General features: G+C 44.8%; 1 protein-coding gene across 3 annotated transcripts in view; it reads right to left on the reverse strand.

The window, feature by feature from the left end:
• Positions 1 to 2,162: 2,162 nt before the first annotated feature.
• The window catches only part of LOC120545874 (seizure 6-like protein), a 119,076-nt gene continuing 106,601 nt past the window's right edge, over positions 2,163 to 14,637 (reverse strand). For 2 of the 3 annotated variants that reach the window (XM_039780499.1, XM_039780501.1), the window contains exons 13-17: positions 12,017 to 12,211; positions 7,772 to 7,807; positions 6,794 to 6,908; positions 5,183 to 5,288; positions 2,163 to 3,192 (exon numbers count right to left, since the gene is read on the reverse strand). In XM_039780499.1, the coding sequence (XP_039636433.1) occupies positions 3,163 to 3,192; positions 5,183 to 5,288; positions 6,794 to 6,908; positions 7,772 to 7,807; positions 12,017 to 12,211 (482 nt within the window). In that variant the 3' untranslated portion in view covers positions 2,163 to 3,162. The remainder of the gene's footprint in view (positions 3,193 to 5,182; positions 5,289 to 6,793; positions 6,909 to 7,771; positions 7,808 to 12,016; positions 12,212 to 14,637) is intronic. The other variant, XM_039780500.1, reaches the window with a different exon arrangement.

Below are 14,637 nucleotides of genomic sequence, written 5' to 3' on the forward strand. Positions count from 1 at the left end.
GCAGATGGGACATGGACAGACTGATCTCATAAAGTGGCCTATGTATGACACACCAATTCGTATGCCATTATTGGCATGTTATCAAGACGCATACATGCTTTTTAGCGTGTTTATCAATGCCGTTTGGCCTCCATTGACTTACATTACCTTGCGATTGCGTGTGAATTGACGCCGTAGCGAGTAGTATGCAAGGGCGAAAATCCACGTAGGGATGTTAGTCGGGGAGGTTGGATGGGTCAAACACAGGACTTTCACCAAGGAGACCGGGTCACATTTCCTAAACTCAACCGTCACTTTCTTCTTTTCCTAAACCCAACCCGTCCACTGTATACGGCGCTCTAAATGCGTACAGATAACACGCCACTTGGCTTAAGAAAGTGGGCGTGTACGTTTACGCAAAGTCATGATATCACATGGACATGGACCAAAATAAGAAATCAAATTTCACGTGAAATAAATGGTTTCCCAAAGATGGTTTCGGTCATTTTAGGTAGTTCTGATCACACTGAGGTTTGTTCAAGTGTTCATTTTTCTGATCAGTTTGGTTTTTGTTAGTCATTTGTTTGTTGACGGCTGGGATTAACCGAAGGCGGGTGTATTGGCGGGACTTTGATATGGCGGCTCCACCACCCGATCACTACCGCGCTGGTCAAGATCAACGGAAGGCCATTTCCAGGATAATTGCCTGACATCCCTCACCTTCTGCTCTCTGTGTGTTGCCGTTCTCAAAATCCCTTCGCTTCAGGAAACAACTAACTTCGAACTACACGCTAAAAATGTCACGTTTTGAAGAACATTTTGGATCGTGCAACAAGGCAGGCCTGCTTGGTTCTTTGGGGGAATGATTGTAAAGATTTACAAAGAATATGTTTACTGCATTTCCTCTCTAACTGGGACGTTTTGGGACCGATTGGTGGGATTGCTGTGGACGAAGTACACACAGTGTAGGAGCCATATGAGTGGTTTTCGTCCAAGCCACAGGGGGCATGATATTGCCTTGTGTTGCCAAGGCCTAGACTGGCTTGGGTATTTAAGTTCCTGTATTGATGCAAACAGGTGTTGTTAATTGAAGAAGAGGAGCAAACAGTTTTTTAACTGTGCTCGGCTTATGTTGTTAATGGACCTTTATATGACTTCTTGTTTATTGTAAATGAGCGCTGTGGACGCAGAAAATAAACGACGCAAATGCAAACTATTGGAAAGGACTGGATATCGTTTGTCTGAGTACACGTTAGAAACAATAATCGCAATTAGCAACCAGTAGCGGCTAAGTATAGGACTTAGTCACTACACACAGAGATACACTGGTAAGAGCCAATGAGGTTTAACCATGTATCAGCTAATTTAAATAGCTCACGGTACTGTATTGTGTCAACAGTTAACTTCATGTAATATTGGATGTGGAGTTTTCTTTTGCGGGGCGCAAATGTTCCACCAAAACAAGTTCCTTCCAGAGACTATTTAGCAGAGCCACCGTCACTGGGTCCGGAGCTTAGCGCCGCCCAAGACCATTGTGATTGGTTAAAGATTTCTGTGAGTGCTTCTCAATAAAAGCCATACCGTTTTGGATAGTGACCAAAAGAATGAGATCGCGGATACGAGCGTCTGAAATTAGTTTCCTCCGTAGGTTGGCTCGCCACAGTCTTAAGGCCGGGACACACCGGGCCGATAATCGGCCGTGGGACAGTCTGGCGAGGTCGGTGACTCGAGTCTGTTCGGTGTGTCCCGTGCCGTCGTCAGTCTGGGGGGCTGTCTGCATTCATTTTGGCCGACCTGACATGTTCAGTCGGCGGCAGGGCAGTCGGGACTCACCCGGATATGGCGAGCGGAATGAGCGTGACTAGAGTCTCTCAAAATCTGACGAAAATCTTCTAAACTGACCTTTGTTGAGCTGAAATGAAGACAGATTCAGCAACTGCACGGCCTATTTCTCTCTTAAAATGTTTTCAGAAACATGTTTCGGTGAACTATTTTAGTACAATATGAGATCGTATTCTGAACGAGCCGCCATGACAGTCTGGCTTTGAATTTCCGGAGAAAACAGACCCGTGTGACGCGTTCGTCCAATCAGCTGCCGGTTTCCATTTCTTGGGCAACAATACAGAGTAGCGCCGCCTGCTGCTATGGAGACGTATTACGTTTCTCAAGTCGGTGTCGCCTCAATGTGTTTTTTTGGACCTCGGGGACCCGACTGATCATCTCGACTGGCTTATCTGTCGACGGTCGGCCGTCTGGCTGGTGTGTCCCGGCCTTTAATGCTCGGGGGAGAAGCTAAGACGCTACACAGAGCCGCTGCTCCTTCGTTTCAAAAGGGGCCAGGTAGGGTCGTTTTGGCATCTGATCAGGATACCTCCTGGGTGCATCCCGTTGGAGGTTTTCCAGCATATCCAACTGGTAAGAGGACCAGGAGTTGACCCTAAACACGTTGGGGAGATCATATATGTTGCACGCCTCTGGGTTTCCCAGGCAGAGCTGGGAAACATTGCCGGGGAGAGGGATGTCTGGAATAATATGCTTAGCTTGCTGCCCCCCCGATAACTGGATGAAAATGGATGGATGGATGGGAATGGCAGACTTCCACCACTAACAATGAAAACTACTATATAATGAGATAACTACTAAATATAAATGAGTTGAATTGCATCTGACCGTAAATAGTATCAAAAGTGGAGCTTGCTTTCATGAAAATCGTATTATTATAACTCTTATAACTCTTTCTAAAGATATATTCCAGGATTCTTTACCTAAATGTCTTAAATTGAAAAATAAAATACTGAAAAAAGTGCTTCAATACCCTTTAATCCACAGTCCTCATACTGTGTCCTGTCCCCTACTCCTTGACCTCTCCTCTTTTCTCACCGTGGTCGATGTTCTTCGATGATCTTTTGGGTCTTTCTCCCCTCCGTCCTCTCACCATCTCCCGGCGACACTGATCCACAAAAAGTTCGACCCTGACTCTAGTCTCTCTCTCTCTCTCTCTTCTCCTGTTGCCCACAGTGTCTTCAGAAGCTGGAGGAGAGAACGCAACCGATCACTGCGTCTCGTGGCAGAAGTGACATCATCTTTCTGTATTTACATCGCCTCCTCCTGGGCGGAGAAGGAGGGAGGACGGGATGAAGAGTTAGGACGGGGCTGGTCGGTTCTCGGTTCGGAAACGTCTTCTCATATCGACACCTCATATTCACGAGTGTCCTGTGGACAATCAAAGAGAAGATGGAAAGCAGTATTAGCAGTGTGTGTGTGTGTGTGTGTGTGTGTGTGTTTGTCCCTAAATGTCCTGGTCACTTAAATAATATTTTATCCCCATTCTGATACAGGCTTGAACTTCAGCAGATTGTTTCGACCACGTGTGCATTAGAGTCCGGATCAGGCCGAATTTTTCAGTCCGAGCCCGGCCTGCGTCCGACAGAGCCGTTACCGAACCCAGCCCAAGCCCGACAGGCATTAAGAAATTTGTGTCCGAGCCCAACCCAAGCCAGACACAGTTAAAATCTCATTTTTTTTTCCCTCATACTAATGACACATGTAGGCTACATTTTTGTGTGGAAAGCTTTTATTAAGCAACTGTAGGAAGGCTTTCAAGCGCCCATATTATGCTCATTTTCAGGTTCATAACTGTATTTTAAGGTTTCACCAGAATAGGTTTACATGGTTTAATTTTCAAAAAACACCATATTGTTGTTGTACTGCACAGCTCTCTCTCACTGCTGCAGATCCTCTTTTCACCTGGTTTCTGTTTTAGCTACAGAGTGAGACCTCTTTTCATCTTCTTCTTCTGTACTATCTTCATGCATGTACGATCGCACTCGCACATGCTCAGTAGCTCAGATGTAGAGCATGTCAGCTAGCTAACTCTAGAGACGGTAAAAGAAAGCCTGTTTCTCCAACTTTGGTCAGTTACAAGGCAGGATTAGCTGGGAGACTTCTAAATGAGGGCGCACATGGAAGTAGTTCTTTTGTAGATTATGGTGAACTTGTGTGTGTTGTAGCAGTGCTTTGCTATTGAGAACGACGTAGCATGCTAGCGTTAGCGGGCTAACGCTACGAGCTAACGGTTGTGGTTAGCCAGCTCATTTCGGACTGTGACGTCACAGTCCGAGGCCGATTTTGAACAGCTCACCAGGAGACTGAAGGCAGGACACATTCAGAAACCGTATCTCACTCAAAACAGCATGGATGGATTTTTTTCAAAGTTTGTGTGTGTGTGGAAGCACCAGAGACACAAAAGAACACCCCAAATCCCAGAAAAAGTGATTTTTTCATAATATGGGCACTTTCAGAAATGTCAACAGATGAGCACATCAGCGCACACGGGGCAACAAGCGAACGTTAACAAGCTGTTAAAATGTTCAACGTGTTAACCTTCCCTGATCACTTCACTTACCTAGTCCTTACCTAGCTACTGTAGCAGAGCTGCAGCAATGTGCAGTACAACAAAAATATGGTGTCTTTTGAAAATTAAACCATGTAAATCTATTCTGATATAACCTCTAAATACAATTATGAACCTGAAAATGAGCACAATATGGGCACATAATATGTCTACAAATGAACCGTCAACGGAGTGCCAGGATCACGTCCCGAGTGTGGACGTTTTTAAATGTTTTTATTTTTTTTAAGCCTTCCCCAATGTTTCTTTCCTAAACTCAACCGTTTATTGTTTTCCTAAGCGTGTTTTTCAGGGTTTTTTTCAGGGTTTTTGTCGCTTTTTTGTGTTACTAAAGCCTTTCGCTGTGTTCTTTTCCTAAACCCAACCTTAATTTTTTTTTTTACACACGTGTGACGTTGTTCTCGCGATAGTACGTCACGTTCTCGCGATAACACGCAACATGGCGAGGCCACATTTGCTGTATACAGCGTAGACATACACGTGGATAGCTGAAAATGCATATAGATTACACGCCATTTGGCTTCAGGAAAGTGGCGTGTATGTTTACGCAAAGTCATGATGCCACGTTGCTTATCCTTACCTTCAGTCTGGCGGACTAGCTTGAGTTTCTGTAATTCTCTAATGCACGACTAAAGCCGAAACCCCGTTAAAGCTCCTAGACATAACGAAACTAGTACGATTCCCCAGAGCTGTGGTTGCTATGTGACAAGTAAGTAAGATCCCTGTGAGGTAGTATGGACAGCTGGGCGCTAAATGTACAGTTTCAGTTTTTTAAATGTGCTGGACACTCACTCCTCCGGTCTCATAGAGCGGGTTATCAAACTCTGTCTCCACGGTGATCTGTCGGTAAGGGTGGGGGTAGATCAGAGGAAGCCTCAAGTTGGAGTGATATCGGCACCTAAAAGAGAGAATGAGGGAAAACAGAAACAACATATTGAGACAACGACACATTATCGGCTGTAACGATGAAGGTGTGAAAGCTAAAAATGTTAGCAAAGGAGTCCTCTTCAAGACCTCTGGATCCACCTTAAAGGTCCCATGACATGAAAATTTCACTTTTTTTTTTTTAACATTAATATGCGTTCCCCCAGCCTGCCTATGGTCTCCCAGTGGCTAGAAATGGTGATAGGTGTAAACCAAGCCCTGGGTATCCTGCTCTGCCTTTGAGAAAATGAAAGCTCAGATGGACCAATCAGGAATCTTCTCCTTATGAGGTCATAAGGAGCAAGGTTACCTCCCCTTTCTCTGCTTTGCCCCCCAGAGAATTTGGCCCACCCATGAGAGAGAGAGAGAGACATCATGGCTTTCAAACGAGCAAAGTGGCAGTTGGTCAAGACCACACCCCCACCCTCCACCTTGCCCCCCCTCTCTCCTCCTCAATAGCTACAGACACAGAAATGGCACATCCTAAGGAAAGCTCATTGTGGGACTGGCTCTAGTGGCTGTAATTCTGCACCAAGGCTGAATTTCAGGAAAGAGACTTCAGATACAGTATTAGGGGACCACTAAGGTCTATATAAAAGAGACTTCAGATACAGTATTAGGGGACCACTAAGGTCTATATAAAAGAGACTTCAGATACAGTATTAGGGGACCACTAAGGTCTATATAAAAGAGACTTCAGATACAGTATTAGGGGACCACTAAGGTCTATATAAAAGAGACTTCAGATACAGTATTAGGGGACCACTAAGGTCTATATAAAAGAGACTTCAGATACAGTTTTAGGGGACCTTTAAGGTCTATATAAAAGAGACTTCAGATACAGTATTTGGGGACCACTAAGGTCTATATAAAAGAGACTTCAGATACAGTATTAGGGGACCACTAAGGTCTATATAAAAGAGACTTCAGATACAGTATTAGGGGACCTTTAAGGTCTATATAAAAGAGACTTCAGATACAGTACTAGGGGACCACTAAGGCCTATATAAAAGAGACTTCAGATACAGTATTATGGGACCACTAAGGTCTATATAAAAGAGACTTCAGATACAGTATTAGGGGACCACTAAGGCCTATATAAAAGAGACTTCAGATACAGTATTAGGGGACCACTAAGGTCTATATAAAAGAGACTTCAGATACAGTATTAGGGGACCACTAAGGCCTATATAAAAGAGACTTCAGATACAGTATTAGGGGACCACTAAGGTCTATATAAAAGAGACTTCAGATACAGTATTAGGGGACCACTAAGGTCTATATAAAAGTATCCAAAGAGTACCATGCCATGGGACCTTTAAAGGCCTTTTCATGCCAGCTGATATCATGCTTTAGTTCCCAAATAAACACTTAACCATAAACCTATTGACACACAATGACCCTGTGGGGTTTCGGGTCCAGAGGAAATTGCCCATTTTGCCATGGTTTTAATCCAGCTGGAGCAGTCAAGGATCTTACCGTGTGACGTAGACGTAAGTCCCTCCGAGCAGCACAGTCAGCAGAAAAACGAGTATGAAGACGGCCAGCGCTATGTTCCCTCCATCCAGAGTGGAGCCTGCAGTCGCCTCTGCAACTGAGAGACAAACACGCAAACAAAAAGGTTAATTGAAGGCATCAAGAGAACAAATAAAACCTCTAAAAGTCTGGTCGAGGATGGTTAAGCAACTGACAGATAAACAAATGAATACAGACAGGTAGGCGGACAAACACACACACAGTGGGAAAGAACTTGGCAGGCAGATGCTTGCAGAGGCAGGCAGAGCAGACAGAGGCGTGAAGTGCTTTTTATTCTTTGCTTTGTGTCTTTGAGTGTTTTATTTCTTTTTGTCAGTCCAGAAAACAAACTGTGTGGTCTTTTCAGGCCATAGTACGGAGCCCCAGACATGACATGTGGGAAAAATAAATAAATTGTGGCCACAATATAGGTATAATGTGCGCACGAAATACTATTTTAGTATTTCGTGGCCACAAATTAGCATTTCGTGGCCACAAATTAGCATTTCGTGGCCACAAATTAGCATTTCGTGGCCACAACTTAGCATTTCGTGGCCACGAATTAGTATATTGTGGCCACGAATTAGTATTTCGTGGCCACAAATTAGTATGTTGTGGCCACGAATTAGTATGTTGTGGCCACAAATTAGCATTTCGTGGCCACAAATTAGCATTTCGTGGCCACAAATTAGCATTTCTTGACCACAAATTAGCATTTCGTGGCCACAAATTAGCATTTCTTGACCACAAATTAGCATTTCTTGACCACAAATTAGTATTTCGTGGCCACAAATTAGCATTTCGTGGCCACAAATTAGCATTTCGTGGCCACAAATTAGCATTTCGTGGCCACAAATTATTTAAATTTTTTCCGATGTCATGTCTGGGGCTCCGTACCACAGTGTGAGAGCGAGCGCACCAACAGACACAGATAACACTCACCTTCCAAAGCATGGTTGCCAAAGCAGTCATGGTTGGCTGCAAGACATCATTCTGTCAGTCAGTGCATATGAAAATTGACATCACACTTACCGCCGAGTTTGTATTTGTAACAAGCGGCGGCTTCAAAATGACCGTTTGCTAAATCCCCCCCCACGCCCCTCTACTGTTCTGGGGTAAGGGGGTTGCTAGAGTTGCTGGAGTGTAAACATCCCCAAACCCATGACGTATTTCTTTTAAAGATTATTTTTCTGAGGGCTTGTCCCTTTATTTGATAGTGACAGTGGATAGACAGGAAAGGTGGGAGAGAGACAGGGGATGACACGCAGCTAAGGGACGCAGGTCGGACTTAGGGCTGCTCGATTATGGAAAAAAATAGAATCACGATCATTTTGGTCAATATTGAAATCACGATAATTTAACACGATTACTCGCTGACTTCTGGAAAGATGTTGCAATTATTGAACTTAAAAAAAAAAAAAACAGTGGAAAAAGTTAAATTAATCAACAGTACCGGACCTCAGGGCTGCAGTGAATGTTCAAATTTTTAAGAGCAGGCTCAAGACCCACCTGTTTAACTTAGCTTTTTCGTGCCCAGTCACATGTTAGTTTTAATGTGTGTATGAGACGGTGTGTGTGGATGTTGTTGGTGGGTGTGTGTCTGTGGGAATGCATTTATGTGATGGGGGGTGGGGAGGGGGTCGTTTGCTTTTAACTGTAAAGCACTTTGTGCTACATTTTACATGTATGAAAAGTGCTCTATAAATAAGTAAAAAAAAAAAAAACACAACTGTGAAATTTGCCTCAATACTTTTCCTATTTCAACTTTATTTTTTCCTTCAGAACACAAGAGAAAATAAGAGTTTACTCGCAAAACGTAATGAGCTAAATAATTGTTTTTCTCGATTATTCTGTTTTTGTGATCATTGCGAGCCGAACAGCCACCGACTCCAACTGGTCCAGAACTCAGCCGCCCGCCTTATCACCCGCTCCAAATCCTGGCACCACATCACTCCAGTCCTTAAACAACTCCACTGGCTTCCTATCTCCCACCGGATCACCTACAAAATCCTTGTCCTCACCTACAAAGCCCTCCACCATCTGGCCCCCTCATACATCACTGACCTCCTCTCCCCCTACCAACCCTCACGGTCCCTCAGATCCACTTCAGCCGGTCTCCTCTCCATCCAAAACGTCTAGACTCCGCAGTTTTGGGGACAGAGCATTCTCCAGAGCAGCTCCCAGGCTCTGGAACTCCCTCCCCCAAGAGATCCGCACCTCTGAGTCCCTCACCGTCTTCCAGTCCCGCCTCAAGACCCATCTCTTCACCTCAGCCTATCCCTAGCCCCACGACCCCCTCCCTTTTCATCTATGTCTGAATCTTGTTTGTTTTGTTTTTGTGATATACCTCCCATGTAAAGCGACTATGAGTCCATGAAAAGCGCTATATAAATTCAATTTATTATTATTATTATTATTATTATTATAATAATCACGATTACATTTCGATTAATTGCACAGCCCTAGTCGGACTCGAACCCAGGCCGCTGCAAAAGGACTCCGCCTACATGGGGCGCACGCTCCCACTGGGTGAGCTAGAGGCCGCCTCCCATGACGTATTTCTGTGGGCAAATCCGGAAGTCAGCATGGCACTGGTTCCCCTTTTGACAAAAAGGCCAACAGGATTTTTCCATTGGATTTTGAATTATTGCAGATATTAAACTCTGTTGCAAACTCTCTGTTTCTGATACTTGATTACATGTTGCGTTCAGCAAGATAATCTTTTACAAATGAACTCCACAGCAGTCGTAAAACGCTAACGCTGGGCTATAAACAAACTACATCATGGTCGCATGACTTCAAAGGTATAGTGGAGGATTTTCTTTTCCCGGTGGATCATCAAGACTATTGGTCTTCCTAGTTGTCAATCATTCTGGTGATATGTTTACGTAATGCCGTCGTACGTGCTCGTCCCTAGCTTTCAGGTGTATATGTGTGGTGAGCTTGAGCTACGGTTTCAGCCATTCATTGAAGCATTGAAGCTTTTGGGAGAATATTTCACACGCTGGCGTGCGCTAAAAGCACAGGTTGGGCTTCCCACTGATGCCTCAGTCGTGAAGTTTATACTCCACAGGTAAAATTTGCCATGCTATTTGGAGAAATCCATTTAAAATCACTGCTAGTGAAAGTTGATGTAAGCTATGATTAGCGATGCTAGCCCTGGCACAAGTCACGCACCGCACACACACTGTAAACATCTCAATTGGTGAAAAAGTGCAAATCTTTCTGAAAGTAGGCTTGTATGAACCATGCCGACAGCAACTTGTAAACAGTGCACTCTCGTGCACACGTTTAATAGGCGTTCCCTCTCGGGAGCAGGGAGAGTGTTGCGCATGTGCATTTTTTCAAAAAAGTACAGAGGGCAAATCTTTTCTAAAATTCGGGAAAATCCTCCACTATACCTTTTAATGTCACTACCAGTAAGTTTCCAACTTCTAAATTTGACTTTTTGTACAGAAAGGCCCGGCCAGAACTGGGGATCACACCCTGTAGTCAGTAGCCACGGAGCCACCGTGACGTGAAGGCGGACAAGTGAGTAGATAAAAGCCTGTTTGGCGTGATGACGTTTAACATCCCCAACGTTAACCTCTGTAGTCTCATTTAGCCACATGTTTGCAACCGTCTTCGTTAAGACACCTAAAAGCTTTGAAAATTCCCAAGTGGCATATTTAGCGGCCTATTTTATATCGGAGAACAAAGTAAGAAAAACGCGTTGCACACTCTGGCTCAACATGCATTTTTCTATTTCATTCAGATGCTTTAGAAGATTTTGTGTACTTAAAGTTTTAGATTTGCTGATTAGTAGAACATAAACAGGAAAATCTCTTAATCTTGTGTTAACCGCAGACCTTATTTCAGGCATCTAACAAAAAAAAAACATTCAATTAAAACCCATTGACTTGTTTTTGCTGGGGATTTGGAAAGGCTAATAAACACCAGGGGACACCAGCCTACAAATTCTTTAAAGTGCTCATTTTATGCTTTTTGGCTTTTCCTCTTTCCTTTATTGTGTTATATATATTTTTTGTGCATGTTATAGGTACTGTCAGGGCACGCCCTCATACTCTGCTTCTGACTGGCTAGTAGTCCTTACCTAGGTACTGTCAGGGCACGCCGTCATACTCTGCTTCTGACTGGCTAGTAGTCCTTACCTAGCTACCATCAGGGCACGCCCTCATACTCTGCTTCTGACTGGCTAGTAGTCCTTACCTAGGTACTGTCAGGGCACACCCTCATACTCTGCTTCTGACTGGCTAGTAGTCCTTACCTAGGTACTGTCAGGGCACGCCCTCATACTCTGCTTCTGACTGGCTAGTAGTCCTTACCTAGCTACTGTCAGGGCACGCCCTCATACTCTGCTTCTGACTGGCTAGTGGTCCTTACCTAGGTACTGTCAGGGCACGCCCTCATACTCTGCTTCTGACTGGCTAGTAGTCCTTACCTAGGTACTGTCAGGGCATGCCCTCATACTCTGCTTCTGACTGGCTAGTAGTCCTTACCTAGGTACTGTCAGGGCACGCCCTCATACTCTGCTTCTGACTGGCTAGTGGTCCTTACCTAGGTACTGTCAGGGCACACCCTCATACTCTGCTTCTGACTGGCTAGTAGTCCTTACCTAGCTACTGTCAGGACACGCCCTCATACTCTGCTTCTGACTGGCTAGTAGTCCTTACCTAGGTACTGTCAGGGCACACCCTCATACTCTGCTTCTGACTGGCTTGTAGTCCTTAGCTATCTACTGCGCATGTGCGACTCCCAACAAAGATGTAACAGAAGTGAGATGTCTCACTCTGTAGCTAAAACAGAGAACTCAACACACAGGGTGAAAAGAGGAGCTGCAGCAATGTGCAGTACAACAAAAATATGTATGTTTTCTGAAAATTAAACCACAAACCACGTAAACCTATTCTGATATAACCTCTAAATACAGTTATGAACCTGAAAATGAGCCTAATATGAGCACTTTAAATGTTGGTGCCGAGTTACTAAGTTGCAAAACTATGATTTGACAAGCTGGGGCAAAGGGGTTTAGCGAATGGTCATTAGCATGCATAGAGGCATGATTAATCTGTATCAACAAGCATGGGGCAAAAAAGACTTTGAAGAATATTGTGTGCATGCATAAATCCATTCCACGCACACATTAAAATATGAAAAAAAACAACAACAAAACTGCAAAAGTCTCACCCCTGCAGAGTGGAAGTGGGCCGCTCCAAAACGACGGGTTCCCGAGGATGCATTTGATCGCAACCTCGCCGATGAGCTCGTAACCTTGGTAACAGACAAAGGTGAGCGACTCGCCGGGCAGGTAGAGCCTCTTGGACAGGATCTGGTAGCCGTTGTCAGGGAGACCGGGGTTCTCACAGGAAACAGAGTCCTCGGCTAGATACGGAAGAAGGAGAAGGAGAAGGAGAAGGAAAGGGGGAAAGAAAATGAAGAAAAGCTGGATGGATTCTTAACACAAATCAGAGGATTTTTGCGTCAGAGCTCGACTGACAGATCAGACAGGCTCGGGCTGAGGTGTCATGACTCATGGATCATCTCCACCCCCTCTCCGCCAGGTGGCCGAGGGCTGATTGGTACGGTGCATTAGCACGGCATTTACATATCAAACACTTCGCGCAAACATTATTAATATCCCTGAAAACACACACACAGGCACGCACACACACACACACACACACACACACACACAGGCACGCACACACACACACACACACCCCGTCAGTCGCGAGATGAAAACGCAGGAGATGATAGCAGCGTGTGGAGACGCTGTGATCTGTGTCAGCGGAGGGAAGAGAGCGCCAAGGCAAGAAATCACACGAGCCCACTCGTGTTAAGAGCGCGCAGCCAAGGGTGCCGAGCCTCTCGTCTTCAGTTAACTGCCATGTTGCAAGTGTCTCTCCTCATGAAAAGGTTTTCTGAAATCACAGGACAGCGCTATCTCCACAGCGCTGCGGAGGAAGGTCTGGCTACACACCACAGATACATTCCTGGATAGGAGAGGGGAAAAAAAACAAACTCTCTGGGTTGTTTGCTTTTCTTTAAACCAATCTCAATCGTCTCGGGCGGCGCTGAGCTCCGGACGCAGCGACAGTGGCTTAAATGAAATTTAACTGTTGACACAGTAACGTGAGCTATTTAAATTAGCTGATACATAGTTAAACCTCATCGGCTCTTACCAGTATAGCTCCGTGTTTAACTTTAAAAACACCTTAGATTACAGCAATTTGCGTCAGAAATCCGATTCTCAGGGTCATAACTCATTCAGATCTGAACCAAAAGACATAATGATATTTTTAGATTCAGAGAGACTTACGGTACCGGTCCACAGTGCCGTTTTTTTTTGACTAGCAGTTATCAATTTCTCTTCAACGATCACTGACAATCAAAGGAAACAGGCTACACCCTCCTACAAACGCCATGGCTGCACCTGATTGGACGAACGCTCGTGGTCTGTCCGCGCCGGATTTTCGAAACGGACCCGAACATGACGGCCCGTTTGGAACTTTTAGTCTCGCATGGCCAGACCTTTCTCCGCAGAGCTGTGGAGGAAGGTCTGGCTACACCACAGATGCATTCTGGGATAGAAGGGAGAAAAAAAACCCCACTCTGGGTTGTTTGAATTTCTTTAAACCAATCACAATCGTCTTGGGCGGCGCTGAGCTCCGGACTCAGAGACGGTGGCTCTGCTAAATAGTCTCTGGAAGGAACTTGTTTTGGTGGAACATTTTCACCCCTTAAAAGAAAACGCCACATCCAATATTAACTGAAGTTAACTGTTGACACAACACAGTAGCGTGAGCTATTTAAAGCTGCAGTAGGTAAGATAGTGAAGAGCCAGGACTTTGCCAACAAATTTGAACATCGACAACTTCTCAGTCCCTCCCCCCTTTCTGCTGCAGCCCAAACCGTCTCCTAAGCCCCTCCCAAACAACGGAGTTTGACAGAACTGCCGGCATGTCAGACAGACAACATGTTCAATAACTAAACACCAACACAACGTTAACTTTACTCACCAACAGTAAAACGATGCTAACTAGCAGGCTACCGTTAGCCATTTCAGCATCATATCAGACCGACCACTGTGCTAACGTTACTATTATCCTCACCAGCGTAGCTTTGTGGACTTTTGACTACTAATAACCAAGTGAAAGATAAATCATTCATGGTAATTATGTTACCTGTTGAGAAGAAATGTGGCTACGTCTGCATCGTTCTTCAGATCTTTAAAATCCTGCAGCCACACCACCTCTGAAAAGCCTCTCCAATATTCACGGACTTTTGGGAAACTTTTCTGCAGCTCGTGCGCGGGGAAGGGGGAGGGGAGAACGCTCTTATATGCGTGTATGTGCCTGAGCAGTGATTGACAGGCAGATAGTCCCCACCCCCTGTGGCCCTGATTGGAGAAAATCAACCGGGAGAGGTGGAATTTTGCTAATGGCACTACAGGCTGTAGGAGGTGCCAGAGGAGCTGTCTTTTTTTTTTTCTTTTTTTTTTTACATAATTCATGTAGTTCTACTGGAACATAGGGTCAGTTTCAGCAAATATGACTTACCTACTGCATCTTTAAATCAGCTGATCCATGGTGAAACCTCATTGGCTCTTACCAGTGTATCTCCGTGTGTACTTCGTCCACAGCAATCTCCACCAATCGCTCCCAAAAAACGTCCCCAGTTAGAGAGGAAAGGCCGTTTAAAATCATTCCCCCGAAAGAACCAAGCAGGCCTGCCTTGTTGCACTATCCAGTTTTCTATTTTTTTTTTTTTTACCATAGCGAGGGGATTTTGAGAACGGTAACCGTGGC

This window comes from Perca fluviatilis, chromosome 17 (assembly GCF_010015445.1).
Source record: "Perca fluviatilis chromosome 17, GENO_Pfluv_1.0, whole genome shotgun sequence".
Classification (NCBI taxonomy): Eukaryota; Metazoa; Chordata; class Actinopteri; order Perciformes; family Percidae; genus Perca; species Perca fluviatilis.